This window comes from Pleurodeles waltl, chromosome 6 (genome assembly GCF_031143425.1).
Source record: "Pleurodeles waltl isolate 20211129_DDA chromosome 6, aPleWal1.hap1.20221129, whole genome shotgun sequence".
NCBI classification, from domain to species: domain Eukaryota; kingdom Metazoa; phylum Chordata; class Amphibia; order Caudata; family Salamandridae; genus Pleurodeles; species Pleurodeles waltl.
In genome coordinates this window covers 1443659962-1443674763 of record NC_090445.1, presented here as the reverse complement: position 1 = coordinate 1443674763, position 14802 = coordinate 1443659962, and the positions used below count along the sequence as shown (strand labels likewise).

Below are 14802 nucleotides of genomic sequence, written 5' to 3'. Positions count from 1 at the left end.
CTCACCATTCAAAAACCTATTCTATCGTCCATGCCTCACTTCTCTGAACTTTCCCACAAAGGATCTAGGAGTTTGCTTTACAGGTTCAGATTTACGTACCACAATCAGGGCACGTGTATCATACGAAGGCCTTCCTATGCAGAATTCTCCCCTCTGGACATTGTCATCCTGAGAACCTGTATGCATATCCAGGTAAAGTTCGATTCTTCCCAGTCTGTGGTTCATAGATACTCTGGGCTCTGCCATCCTGGGCACACACGTTCTCTCTAGCAACTACAAGAGTATGGACTAGGCTACAGCCCACAACTTCTCCATTCTGCTTCCAGTCTATAAGTCACCCACAAGCTGCTACACTGAACACAGTCTGGACCTACAAATCCTGCTCTACTGTGGCTTATGTGCCAGGACCAGTCACTGTCGTGAGGAATTCATTAGCAGTGTAACAGGTTTAATTTTCACTGCCCTACAGCTCCGTTGCCTCGTAAAAACTTTGCCTTTGATGCTCCCTCTCAAAGAACTAGGAATATTGTAATTGAAATGCCATCAATAATGCAGTAGCTGGTCCTCCAGCAGCAAATCCAAGCATGAAATATTCATAGGGCGGCGCCGACTGGCAGTCTGTGGGGGCGGCACTTGCCTGTAATTGGAGCCACGTGTTCGGACGCGGCTGTAGCTCAGACCTGCCAAGAAGGCAATTATCTGGATGGTCTTGCCCAGCCCCATCTCATCTCCCAGGATCCCTCCAGCCTGCTGGCAGTGCAGCTCCCAAAGCCACCGAACACCTGTCTGCTGGTACCTAACAAGACAAGAGCAAGGAAACCATGTTTGATAAACACTAGGACATAAAGAAAAAACATCCTCATCAATTAATCAGCACACCAGGCGCGGCACCAGCAATCGTGGCACGTGGCGCACTCTGCCCGCGCCGGCCCTGTTTACAAGCAGCATGCATCTTTAATGCCCTGTGACAAATCCATTCTTTATGGATGGATACAACAGAGCTGATTAAACCACTAGACAAGGTAATTAGAAGAGAGACTCACTTCCTTTTAAAACCAACTTTTCTTCCTGGCATACAGCGCTTAATCTGTGTTCAAACTGCTCTGCAAAAGCACATCTTTTTAGGAAGTAAATTCAGAAACTCTTCCAGTGAGACACATGTGAATTTAAAAGTGAGCACAGGTTTGCCTGATCATTGTGTATGGTGTGAACCAGATGTGCAGCTCACTTAGAAACTACAAAAGACACAAGAAGAGAGCTAGGCAACTAATGGAGGAGTTGTGATGTGTGAAATGGGAGCCGTGCAGCTCTGCCTGTATGTAGGTTGTGTAAGATGTAATAAGTAAGCAGCACAGCACTGCTTAAGCAATCCATGCAACATTGTGCACCATGTGAGAGAGATGCTATGCCGCTCAGAATGCAGGTTCTAAGATGTTAGGTGACATTTCTATCTACTATAAGAAGGAAGCTATACAGTATAGTTGGTCGAGAATGTTAGAAGTAAACTTTGCATCAATGATTCTGATGTGAGCGAAGGATGCAAAGCATTCCTTGCTAAATGTGCAGGTTTTGAAAAGAAAAATGAGCAGCACCCACTTGAAACTCTGTGGGATACAATAAAAGTGCATGCAGCATTGTCTAGATACACTTCAGGGGAAAGTGGGCTAGGGGAAGGTGGCCTATGTCACTTAGTTAGAATTGGTGATGGTTCAAGTGCAAATGGTGAGCTGTGAAGAACTGCAAAACCATTGTTTGAGAGGCCAGAAATGAACGGTGGATGATCGAGGATGACATTTGGTGAGTAAGATGAGTTTTTTCCTCCAAAATAGTAAATGGATGAGAATAAAAATGAACAGCATTTCAAGACACGTGGCATGCTGTCAGAAGCCTTGATGTAATATACACAGGGGTACAGGTACTTTGTCTTTGCTTTAACCTTATACAGTTTCTGCTTCTTTATACAAATCAGGCAAAGGTGTTCTATGAAAAGCAGTTCTAAGTAACAGCGTGACACAGAGAAAATAATCTGTCTCCTGATGACAACTCACTACCTACTCAACCCACATCAACCTACAAAATGGCCATAAACAGTTCAACAGGTCTACTGTGATCTAACAACCGAGATCCCTCTTCAAGGAAACCTAACTCTACTTGAGAAGAAAACAAATAAATATTTTTCACACTACATTTCAACAGCAGAAGGACCAATGTAGGAGTTTCATAAAAAAATGAGAGTTCAAGAATCATTAATCCATTCACGGGAAGATCTCACATTCCCAGAAACTGAAAAATTATCTGTCATATTATTTCATAAAGAGGCAAAAAACACCTTAAACTTTACATTCAGAAGAAAAAAGGATGCTGATCAGCTATCATTTAATTCTGAACTGCCTGGAATCAAAATCATGGAGAGAAATGAGTACACCACACACCTCACCAACCGGACAAGTGACTGTTTCATGAGGCACACCAGAGGATTTGTGCCAAATACTTATATTTAAGCACATCTAACTCCGAACCTCCACAGCCATCCCATCCAGGGCCATAATTGTTCTTTAGTGAGCAGTAAACCACACATATCAAGCCTAAAGAACATGAACTGTACTACTGTTACTCAAACAACTAACTATAGCCAATAATCCTTTTTTTTCTTTTTACACAAATTGGTAGAAAAATAAGTGTTCAAACAAGTGTATACGTTTATAGAAGATACCACCCTTCTCTTGGACTACCAAAAAGGATTCCTTTTTGGAAGGGCACTGAAAAACGACTTACTGCAGCATGTGGTTACACCGCAATAATAGTAGAATCTTATAGAGTAGCTGCCCTCTTCATATTTGACCTGGTTTCTGTTTTTGACACAGCTAACCACCTTACACATAATTCACAATTTAGGGGATCAAACACGTATCCATAAATGGACTATCTTGTGCACAGATACCCACCAGTTCACAAAGTCTTTTTATCTTCTGAACCACCCAGATCAACAACCAGGGTTCCTCAGTACTCAGTTAACGTCCCTTATTCAACATCTACCTAAATCCACTATCAGACATCATTTCATTCTTCAATTTCCGGTACTAGAACTACTGTAATGAAAAACAAGTGATTATAAACCTCAAAAGTTGATGTTATCTTACTCAGCCCAAGTCATGAATTTAGATGTGATAATTGATTTTATCTATCTCTTATATCACAAGTAAATCAGGTAGCCAAAGAGCTTCCACATACCAGAATGTTGTCATAGAATGTTATCATATCTTGATATTGCAGAGAGCGCACAAGATCTAAACTGCAAATTGTGCTTACTCAGTTTGACCACACCAACAAACTATATCTTGGAGGACTACTACTACTATGTTGGACCCAGAGAATTTAAACTGCGTCCACCAGACAGCTGATCAACCACTCAATATGAATAATACAACTCTTCCTTCAACAAAAACATATCTATCACCAAAACGAGCCTTTGTGATTAAGGCTTGTCCGTTAATGTATTTGCCTTTATTCAAAAATTCAAGAATTGGTGAGGCCTCCTCCTCGTCCAGTCTGTAACTCAGTGTCCACTTAAATGAAGAGATTGAACAAACATATTCAATTCCAATAAAAACTATCACCAACATTATAAAGGAAGATCCAGTGTATTATCTACATAAATAAATTGGTCAGCAAGTATGCACAACTGTGTCTTTCCTCACACTTAGCAAAACATTAAAAACTTAAGTGCTGCAATGGATGCTGCACCATGTGTGTGGCATGTCTATGAACATCATGCACCTCAACCAACATTTGCCACTAAGGACGTACGACATTCAAGATCCTACCAACCATACACTAAGAAATTGTGCCTAGGTTCTGATGCACATCTGAGCACTTTGTGGGCTCATCAGGGCTATGAAGCACTATACAAACGTGACAGTATAATAAAATATCCAGTTGGATACCCCATATCCACCTTGAGCCAAACTTGGGACCCAAAATTCTGTTTGGTGGAAGGCCTACAACATCAATTAAGTGCCAAAAAGCATCAACCACAAGAAGGCAATGCCAAGGAAAGATCAGAATAATGAAAACAAAACTAAATAAAAGTAAGGAAGTCCTTTTCGAGATTCAAATAAAAGGCTCACACAAAAAGACACCAAAAATATTACAGTGCACGTTCATGCAATGGGCCCCCCATGACTATAGGTAATTCCATGATCAGCAGCCTAGTGCCAGTCCCCGCAGAGCTTTTTTTCAACGTCTGTCCAAAGCTCATTCCAGTGCCATTTACCCCATGTCTCTGCCACAGCTTGTCCCTTTATGTGGCGGCTCACCGCAAGTCTAATCATTTTTTCCTCCAGTACTATTTTAGCAGTGCTGGTTTAGCAGTGTTGGTGAGACTACACAAGCAGTATCAGGCATGGAATGTACAAAAAGAAGCACACCTATGGGTCACTCTTGGCCAATGTCCAATTTGTTTGTTTGCTGGTCATGTATGTTGATGACAATTCAACCCTCAACCTGATACAGGAGGCTCATCAGGACAGTGGGATGTCTGGGACATATTGGCCGGGTAGTAAAAATGACTGTGGTCCAAAAATGAATGGTAAAATATACTGATATGGGGAAAAATATGTACTCACTGAGGGGATACCATCTATTGGCAGCAGTACTCAACTCACAATGGAGGCCGCTGGAAACAAACAGCAGCTTGAGATACACCATGGTATGATAATCCATCTGTGTTTGTACTTGTTTTAAACACTGACAGATTATCACACCACAGTCACGAGCCTTATAAGTATGCTTTGCCACCACGGATTTGGACTGTAACTATTTATACTACTCGGCCAATATGTCCCTGGCATCCCCCTGTCCTGATGAGACTCCTCTATTGTGTAGAGGGTTGAAACACCATCAACCTCAATAACAAACAAAAACAATGAATATTGGCCTAATAGTTGTTTATTAACCTTGTTGTGTGTTAGACACATAACACAGAATTGTGGCTAAATTTCACTTTTACTTCTTTCATGATACTCTCGGTTGCGGTTAGCCTTTTCACTGGGATGCACTGCACTCTGATAATTGATTGCAACATGCAAAGTTTATGACACTTGAATATGGATTAAGTTTGATATATGGTGGTCTGGGTATTTACTTATTGCATTGATTGTATTCAGTCACTTTGGCTGATAAATAAGTAAATGATACCAATGAGAACCATTAGAATTGAGAAGTGTTGATAGCCTGATTCCCATAGTTCTCTTTCACTTTTTTGCATGATGGTATCTAAAGGTTGACATCCTGCCAGATGAGAATCTGTCCTCAGTAAGAACAAAATCTAGAGAAGATTCTTCTTCAGGAGTATTATTCTTTTTGTACACCCATCTGTTCAAGGCGAATGGTATGTGACAAGGTGTTTTTTGAGTGTCTTGAAAGAACGTGCTGATTGAGGGAAGAAGCGCAGGTAAGGTGGCCTCTACTGTTGCACATATCTCACACACACCATCAATTTTGTGACTGTCTACGTAGGCTAGTGTTTTAGAGCAACAGTTTAGCCAATAGCAGAGATGGCATCTTGACGGATGACTGCTGCCGTCACTCGGGTTATAGAGGACAGCTCTGACATAGGATCAGAGACTGCGACATCAGATACTGAGACAGCATCTGAGGGATAGGACAATGGCACAGACTCTGGGAGTGATTTTTCAGTCGGAGGAGTCCCATTCGATAACTCCTCTTCCAGTAAATTATGAGGGAGGTGATGAGGACAGTCCTGCTGTCCCTTCGCAAGCATAGTCTGTGCAACGGGGTAATAGTGGGTTAGCCCAACCCAGAGAGCAGGTGAATGCGGCGGCAAGCAGAGAGAGAGTGCTCTCTTGGGAGCTCCCCAATTTAGTTCAGCCCCAAATTCCACCGCCGAAATCGTATTGTGGAGACATCAAAATTATCTAGCACAAAAAAAACTGGTTTTGTAAGGCAGGCACCTGTGTTTTTGGTCCTGGGTTCGGCGGCCATATAGAGAAACATACTAAACCCAAACATTTCTGGAAACTAGACATTCGGGGGAGTTCACAGAGGTGTGACTTGTGTGGATTCCCCAAAGTTTTCTTACACAGAATACCCTGCAAAGCTGAAATGTTGAATAAAAACTCTATTTTTCTCGCATTTCTGTCACACAAACTACAGGAATATGCTGGGATCCACAAAATTCCTACCACCCAGTGATTCCTCAACTGTCCTGATAAAAACACTACCCCACTTGAGTGCCTATACCTAGTGCCTGCGTCAGGAATGGATCACCCCAGGGTCAACAGCTGCCTCATGTGAGGACCAACATTGACCGTTGTGTGATCTATTTCTGTCGCGGGCACCAGGCCTACCCACACAAGTGAGGTACCATTTTTATCGGGAGACTTGGGGAACGCTGGGTGGAAGGAAATGTGTGGCTTCTCTAAGATTCCAGAACTTTCCGTCACTGAAATGTGAGGAAAAAGTGTTTTTTTAGCCACATTTTGAGGTTTGCAAAGGAATCTGGGTAACAGAACCTGGTCAGAGCCCCACAAGTCACCCCATCTTGGATTCCCCTAGGTCTCTAGTTTTCAAAAATGCACAGGTTTGGTAGGTTTCCCTAGGTGCCGGCTGACCTAGAGGCCAAAATCTACAGGTAGGCACTTTGCAAAAAACACCTCTGTTTTCTGTCAAAAAATGGGATGTGTCCACGTTGTGTTTTGGGGCATAACCTGTCGCGGGCGCTAGGCCTACCCACGCAAGTGAAGTACCATTTTTATCGGGAGACTTGGAGGAACGCTGGGTGGAAGGACATTTGTGGCTCTTCTTAGATTCCAGAACTTTCTGTCACCGAAATGTGAGGAAAAAGTATTTTTTGGGCCAAATTTTGAGGTTTGCAAAGGATTCTGGGTAACAGAACCTAGTGAGAACCCCACAAGTCACCCCATCCTGGATTCCCCTAGGTGTCTAGTTTTACAAAATGCACAGGTTTGGTAGGCTTCCCTAGGTGCCGGCTGAGCTAAAGGCCAAAATCTCCAGCTAGGCACTTTGCAAAAAAAAAGTCAGATTTCAATGTAAAAATGTGATGTGTCCATGTTGCGTTTCCTGTCGCGAGCATTAGGCCTATCCACGCAAGTGAGGTACAATTTTTATTGGGCGACTTGGGGGAACACAGAATAGCAAAACAAGTGTTATTGCCCCTTGTCTTTCTCTACATTTTGTCCTTCCCAATGTAAGACAGTGTGTAAAAAAGACGTCTATTTGAGAAATGGCCTGTAATTCACATGCTAGTATGGGCACCCCGGAATTCAGAGATGTGCAAATAACCGCTGCTTCTCAACACCTTATCTTATGCCCATTTTGGAACTACAGAGGTTTTCTTGATACCTATTTTTCACTCTTTATATTTCAGCAAATTAATTGCTGAATACCCGGTATAGAATGAAAACCCATTGCAAGGTGCACCTCATTTATTGGCTTGGGTACCTAGGGATCTTGATGAACCTACAAGCCCTATATATCCTCGCAACAGGAAGAGTCCAGCACACGTAACGGTATATTGCTTTAAAAAAATCTGACATTGCAGGAAAAAGTTACAGGAGTAAAACGTGGAGAAAAATGGCTGTTTTTTTCAGCTCACTTTCAATATTTTTTTATTTCGGCTGTTATTTTCTGTAGGAAAACCTTGTAGGATCTACACAAATGACCCCTTGCTGAATTCTGAATTTTGTCTACTTTTCAGAAATGTTTAGCTTTCCGGGATCCAGCATTGGTTTCACACCCATTCCTGCACTAACTGGAATGAGGCTGAAAGCACCAAAAATAGTAAAAATGGGGTATGTCCCAGTAAAATGCCAAAATTGTGTTGAAAAATGTGGTTTTCTGATTCAAGTCTGCTCGTTCCTGAAAGGTGGGAAGATGGTGATTTTAGCACCAGAAACCATTTGTTGATGACATTTTCAGGGGAAAAAAACACAAGCCTTCTTCGGCAGACCTTTTTTCCCATTTTGTTTTTTTTTTAAACGAAATTTCCACTGTATTTTGGCTAGTTTCTTGGTCTCCTCCAGGGGAATCCACAAACTCTTAGAATCCCTAGGATGTTGGAAAAAAAGGACATAAATTTGGCGTGGATAGCTTATGGACAAAAAGTTATGAAGGCCTAAGCGCGAACTACCCCAAATAGCCAAAAAAGGGCTCAGAACTGGTGGGGTGGGGGAAGGGGGAGGCCCACCAGCTAAGATGTTAAACACTCACTTTTAATCAATATATTACTAAAGAATGATGTGGTAGCACACTGTCATTTATAGATAGTACATTTCCAAGAAATGGCCAAAAACCTTCCCACTAACTTGCAGCTTTACTAATAAAACTATACAGTTTAATAACAATCTGTGAAAATTGGGTTTCAGAAAACATACTTATCCTTTGCACATCACCAAGTAAAGTGTTCTGATTTTGTTTTCATTCTATTAAATTAGTTTTTCCATCACACAGAAGTACAAAAACTGGGCTTTCACAACTACTGAAATATATTTTGAAATGTTTATACAGCTGACTGAGTTATTTAAATGTCGTGCGTCTTAACAGCAGATCGGACATTTCACATAACAAAATCCTGGAATACTGCAGTCACAAGGAAGATTAATTGTAAGATGACAAAATTACTGTTGACCACTGTCTCTTAATGTAGAGCAAATGTCAGAAGATAAAAACAAGATTTAAAGGCATCTTTACAGCTCCTTCACTTTGTGACTTAACAGAACGCCTGTTCTTTCTCAACTCGCCAGAAGGGGAGAGTAAGTCCTAAAATAGCTCGAACTGACAAAATATGTCTTGCCATAGTGAGTGAGATTTTGCTAGGCCTGTCGGTAGTTAAAAATCTGTGCTATTATGGGGCGAGGAGGAGCCACTGGTTTAGGTGAAGAAACAAGGATCCGGAGGGCACATTCCAACAAAAAATAGTTTGAGAGGCCTCGAGGTTGCAACTTTTTAAGAATGAGGCCTTCTATGAAGAGATCGACTGCTGGCCCCTTTGAACGGTCAGGGACCCCAATAATGCATACCTTGTTAAGCCTGCAGCAGCCCTCGAAATGCTTTATTCAATGCTCCAATGCTGTTGTGACTGCTTGCAGTTCATTGATCTTGGTTTTCAGGGTCACTGTCAGTTTTGAGAAACGTGACAGTGTCCTCCACGTACGTCACTTAGGCTCTCATATTACAAAGGTCAGCTCGAACGAATGTAACCTCATTGGATACAGAGTCAATTTTGTGTTCCAAAGAAGTTTAGAACCCCTTGATCGCCTCCTTAATGTCCTGGAGTGTAAGAGGCCCCTCTTCTGTATGATGCTGTTCCGCAGTAGGCTACATTAAGCGAGTCCCTGTTTTGTCAGTAGGATCTTTGTGTAGTGCATATTTCTCCAGTTTGGTTTGATGTGTGGATTCTCTATTTCCATCCATGGGAAGATGAACACCCTGTTTTGCTGGACTTGAGATCTACAACATTTGTCACTGTTTGCTCTCTGGGTCCCAACTCAGGGGGTAGGTGCTGTTTCAATCCCCCCTTAAGGATAGAAGGCCTTGGCAATGAAAGCGGTGGTGGGGTTGCAACTTTGATAAGGAGGGTCTCTCAGGGAGCCCAGAAGCTATTTCACTGAAAGTGCCTCACGAGTCCCACAGTCAAGAGTTAATGGTGGCCTGAGGCACAATTGTAGGCTTAGGTACTTCAAAGTCTCACCAATGGCAAAGCGGAAATATCAGGGCCCCATATTCTAGGGACAATCAAGGAGTTGTAAAACTCTAAGGTTCCCAGGCAGTTGCTAACAAACGGGAATCCAGGAGCCCACAACACAAATTTCCCAATGTAAAGTCAATCGGGTGCACAAGTTCGGCAACACAAGAGTAAAATGTACACTGCATGAACAAACCGCCCCTCCCATCTTTAAGCGGCGCTCATGCTGACCTTAGTCAAGGGGTCCCTGTAGTGCCTGTCACATCCAGAATAAGTCCCAGATGCAGAGGGTGGATGAAGAAAGATCCGTGCTCACCCAACGTGTGTCCCTGCTCTCTGTATGGCGGGGGGTCGCAGTTACTGTCAGCAATGACACAGGGCCCAGTTGAGTCATCATCGGGCCAGTGATTCTTCTCCACTAACTGCCCATGGGCAAATGTGCCTCATTTAGTGTCTCAGCAAGCTTAGGGAGGTAGGGAAGTTTTTTTTGGGGGGAGGGGAAGAGGGGGAGTACCTCCTAGCCCTGCCGTCCATGTCTACAGTAGCAGGGTGCGCCAATGAGCCGATGAGTTACTCAGCTGCGCGTCTGCACTGGTGCCGGGGCACGCAAGGCCGCGGCACTACTCTGCTGCCCAGGCCACGCCACAATCTTAAATTTGGGAGCTTGCAGAGACCTCAGACACTTACCATGAGTTGCAGTCTTCAGAACCTAGACTAGGCAGCACTGGGGGTTGGATGGTTGAACAGATGTATGAGATTTAGGATGATGGATAGTGGGAGCTACTCTAGAAAATGCCCCTCTTACCTGGCAGTTGCCCAACCCAACCCCCCCCCACCACCACCACCAAAAAGGAGTGTTATTCTTATTGCTAGACAAGGAGGCAGGTAACACCAATTCCCTCAGGGAGTCAGACAAACTTCTGGAATTTTATTTGCAGTAGAAAGCGTTTTTTTTGTTCAGCGGCTCAAGGAGGACAACCTGTAGACTACTGTGCCACCCATGCCGCAGGCACTGAAATGGCAGCTAATTCAAGGACACATTTCCAGACTGCTTTGGCCAATATTAATTCGTGGGTGTTTCTGAGACTAAGGATTCCTTACTATCTGGACTTGAGTTCTGTTCTTCTGGAAGGATGTAAAGTTGAAGTTCATAGTCCAGTCATCAGACAAAATGCGAGAGTTTATGGAGGAAAAAAAAAGTGAAAATGGCTGCTAAGAGGATTCTGAGGTAGAGGGCATGCTGGATCTCAGCGGGCTGAAAATGCACAAGGATCATGGAATTGTGGTGGAAAGGAAAGAGATTTAAAGAACCACAGAATGCACTAGCTCTAGTTAAATACTAGAAACTTTGCAAACTCATTTCAGCTAGTATATTACTTATGCATACCTAAAGGAATATCCGCCCCAATCAGTGACTGTCCTTGAACAAGGTTCTCAGTGACTAAGGAAATAAGGCAACTAACAGTAGATGCTATTGCATATAGCCCAGAGGTGATGCGAGAACCCCCAAACACACTGCCATTAGGCATGCAGTATGTGTTTAAAGCCCCCTTTTTTCAAACGCACATGATCCACTCAATCTCTCTGCCATTTTATATTGGCTTTAGCAAGAGAAGTATAAATACACATTCAAACATATAAAAGGCAGTAAAATGTGACTACACAGGTAGCAAAGAGAAATCAGGCTGGTGTTTACACTTGGGAGGGGGTCGGTAATGGGTGTGTAAGTAGTGATAGGTGACAGCTGGGAGTGCACAGCATCAGAATGTGAAGGTAACCCGAGAAGATGCACATCTTTGATTACTTTTGAAAGTTTAATTGTTCAGCACACAATTGATCAGTCTTTCATTTGTGCACACGGATGATATTTCGTACATACAGAAATGCGCAGGGCACAAGGTAACCTTCCGAGCCCTCACCACCACAAAATCCTAGGTACACTGCAAATAGCAGAAACCAAGTCCTCTTACCCACAGAAAACGGTGATTATTGCTGTCTGGGAACAAGCAGGTAAAGAACTCCTCTGGCCATACCTCTCCTGAGCACCTCTTTTCGACCACTCTACAAAAACTGTAATCTACTGTTACCCACATATTCACATCCATCATGAGACACAGATTTTCCTCTGAATTTCCAACAACTCACTGTGGCATCATGCCACAATCTCACACCACAAGTGTGGCATCCAGTCTTTGTAGAAAACAGCAAGCTCGGAGGGCCAAGGCCCAGAGAAACAAGTAACATTGAATGAAAATAAATGAACATTATGGAAAATGCAAGGATGTTTGCAAGTACCTAGCCATGCAGTCTTATTGATAAAACAGATTATTTTATAGGAGGCTAGAGAACAACCAGCAATTAGCATAATGAAAACATAGTAAAATCATAAAACCAGAAATGAAGCCACTCAGAGCAATGTAATTATTTAGCAACATTACACGATTCCAGCAGAAACATTCCCAGACAAATACAGATATGGGTGGTGCTGCAAGGCCTGTAAGCATAAAAGTACATACTTAAACAGCTTTCGCCAGAGGAACCCAGGCACCTTGAAGCCTTCATCAAACTCTTCATCGCTCTCATCTGGAGCTTCCCCCGTGGCTTCCTGCTCCAACTTCTGTTTCAGACGTGTCTTTTTCCACTTTCTACAGATAGAAGAAAGCTTTTAGAGTGGTCATTAGGAGATATGTAAGCAGTGTGCCCCAAATCTCCATGAGGATTTTGGTTTGTTTGTATATTCACAATTATGTAATAGTAAGGTTGGCCTGAATGCTAATAGCTTTTGTGTAAATCTGACCCTGAGCCAAACTTGATTTAATTGACTGAACCATCGTTACTGCTGCTCAGGGCACTGGTGGATATAATGTTTTAGGGGAAAACAAGATTTCAGTGATGCTGTAAGGGAGTAACCTACTCAATCAGCAGTTTAATTTCACAGATTTTAGGTTCTCCTTTGGAAGAGGATAGACTCACATGTCACTCTACCAAGTCCTTAAATGTGCACTTTCCCCATTGAAAGTGGTTATCAGACGGGCACATTATCACCTTTGCTTGGACAATGATATATCAAATGTTTTACATGACACTTCATTTTGCTGCTGTTCATTGTATATGTACGAAAGGAGAAAAAGGATGCACGATATTCTGTTACTTCTCATGTGATGTGTCTAGCCCACCATTCAAACTGTTACCTCTCCATCCTTATTCTTGCCTAAAGCACAGCCACCCACACCTCATAATGAGGCCGGCAAGTCCCTGCCTTCTAGCACAGTGCTTCTCATTGCCTGCCCTCACGCCAGGTAAATAATAAAGGCAGATGAGTGCCTTCTATTCATTCATGAGGAATGCATGTCAACGCCAATTTATAGAGTCACTGTCACCAGCCTCTGGCTCCATTGTGAGGGCTCCACCTGTCTCATAAATTACACTAGTACCATTCACGTATACTTTATTTGTGTGTGAATTTAAGCCCACACAGTAACATAATACCATTAGTATCAACATTCCCTCTTGAAAATGATGCAACGTTTCCTCTTTATCACTTGCACCTTTAATTTTTCACAATTCTATAAAGGATTACCTTTTTTTAACTACCTTTCCTGCAGTTAAAATTCTAGGGACTGGCACAAACAAAAAATACAACATCATCATCTATGGGAGTAGATCCCAAGATCTGATTCATACAATACATATCCTGAGGACATTTAAGCCTACATATGAAACCTTCAGAAAGTGTGCTAGTACGGCAGATTTCTCATAGCACTCAGCTTACAGGTTGCAATGGTGGATGAAAAATAGGGGTGGGAGCAATAATGCAAAAGCAAGAATACCCATAAAAGCATATTTGTGGGCATTCTAAGGTTTTCATTGGCTTCCCCCCAAAATACAAGTTAAACTACTTGCACAATGGAGGAAGAGTGCTTTCAAGGAGAGAACACGAAGACACTGACAACAAATTGTAATTGTAGTTATATAGCCCTTACTACCCCTGACGAGGCGTCAAAGTGCTTTTCGGGGAGTAGCAGGCTACTCTGGAACCCATGAGGAATTAGTGGTGGAGTAGTATAGGGAAATAGGAGTACAGTATTAGTAGTACACATTATTTGAGCATAGGATTTGTGAGCTTGTTAGTTGGATTGACTAGAGTAACGGGAGGAAAGAGGAGGGAAGAATCCAGAAGCGCTAATTGTGAGTTAATAGTAATAGGTTGAGGTCTGGGATGAGTAAAGGAGAGATGGAGGAGGGGAGAGGCAGTGGAAAGGGGTCAGGGAGATCATAGTAGCAGAAGGAGTTTTGGATGAGTCAAATTTTAGATAAATGAGGGAGAATTTAGAAGGGTTGTTTGGGACATCGTAGTAGTAAACTGAGGTTTGGGTTGAGCTAGATGAAGTAGAAGAGGGAGGAGCTTAGGCAGGGTGATTTTGGAGATCAAAGTAGTAGAATGGATTTGGGATGAGTCAGAGTAGGGGTGGAGGATAGATTGATAAAGACATATGGTGATGGAGAGACAGAGTAAAGCTTATGAGAGAGTAAAATGTATATTCTTCTTTATTTCTTTACTTATTAAATTTAATTATTTATTTTTAAATTTTATTTATAGATTTAATTTTATTTATTTTAATTTATTTTTTCTCTAGTACAGTAGGACTATAGTAATAAATAAATAGATATGTAAATACATAGTAAGGGAATATATGTGCAAGGAATATAATACTGGGTAACATAACATGAGAAGTAAAGTTGTATTGTATAAACACAGACTTTCAAGATTTGTAATATTTGATGTTAATTAATAAGTGTACTTTTATAACATACATTTATCTTTCCTCAATTTTTCAATAGCGAAACGCTGGCTGTTCAAAAGTTAAAATAGCATTTGCTCATTGTGATATAAAAAAGCAGGGATAAGTATTGAATATAACAACTTATCTAGGAGCTATGCAATGACCTATGAACATGTTAAGCGTAGAATAAAAAAAGACATATATATGTATATATACACACACACACACACATATATATATATATATGGAAAATGTCACTTACCCAGTGTACATCTGTTCGTGGCATGAGACACT

At 42.0% G+C, this 14802-nt stretch overlaps 1 protein-coding gene across 3 annotated transcripts in view; it reads right to left on the bottom strand.

The window, feature by feature from the left end:
* The window catches only part of ERCC6 (ERCC excision repair 6, chromatin remodeling factor), a 208535-nt gene that overhangs the window by 152689 nt on the left and 41044 nt on the right, over window positions 1–14802 (bottom strand). For all 3 annotated transcript variants that reach the window (XM_069240869.1, XM_069240870.1, XM_069240871.1), the window contains exons 6-7: window positions 12241–12369; window positions 638–796 (exon numbers count right to left, since the gene is read on the bottom strand). In XM_069240869.1, coding sequence (XP_069096970.1) covers window positions 638–796; window positions 12241–12369 — 288 coding nt within the window. The remainder of the gene's footprint in view (window positions 1–637; window positions 797–12240; window positions 12370–14802) is intronic.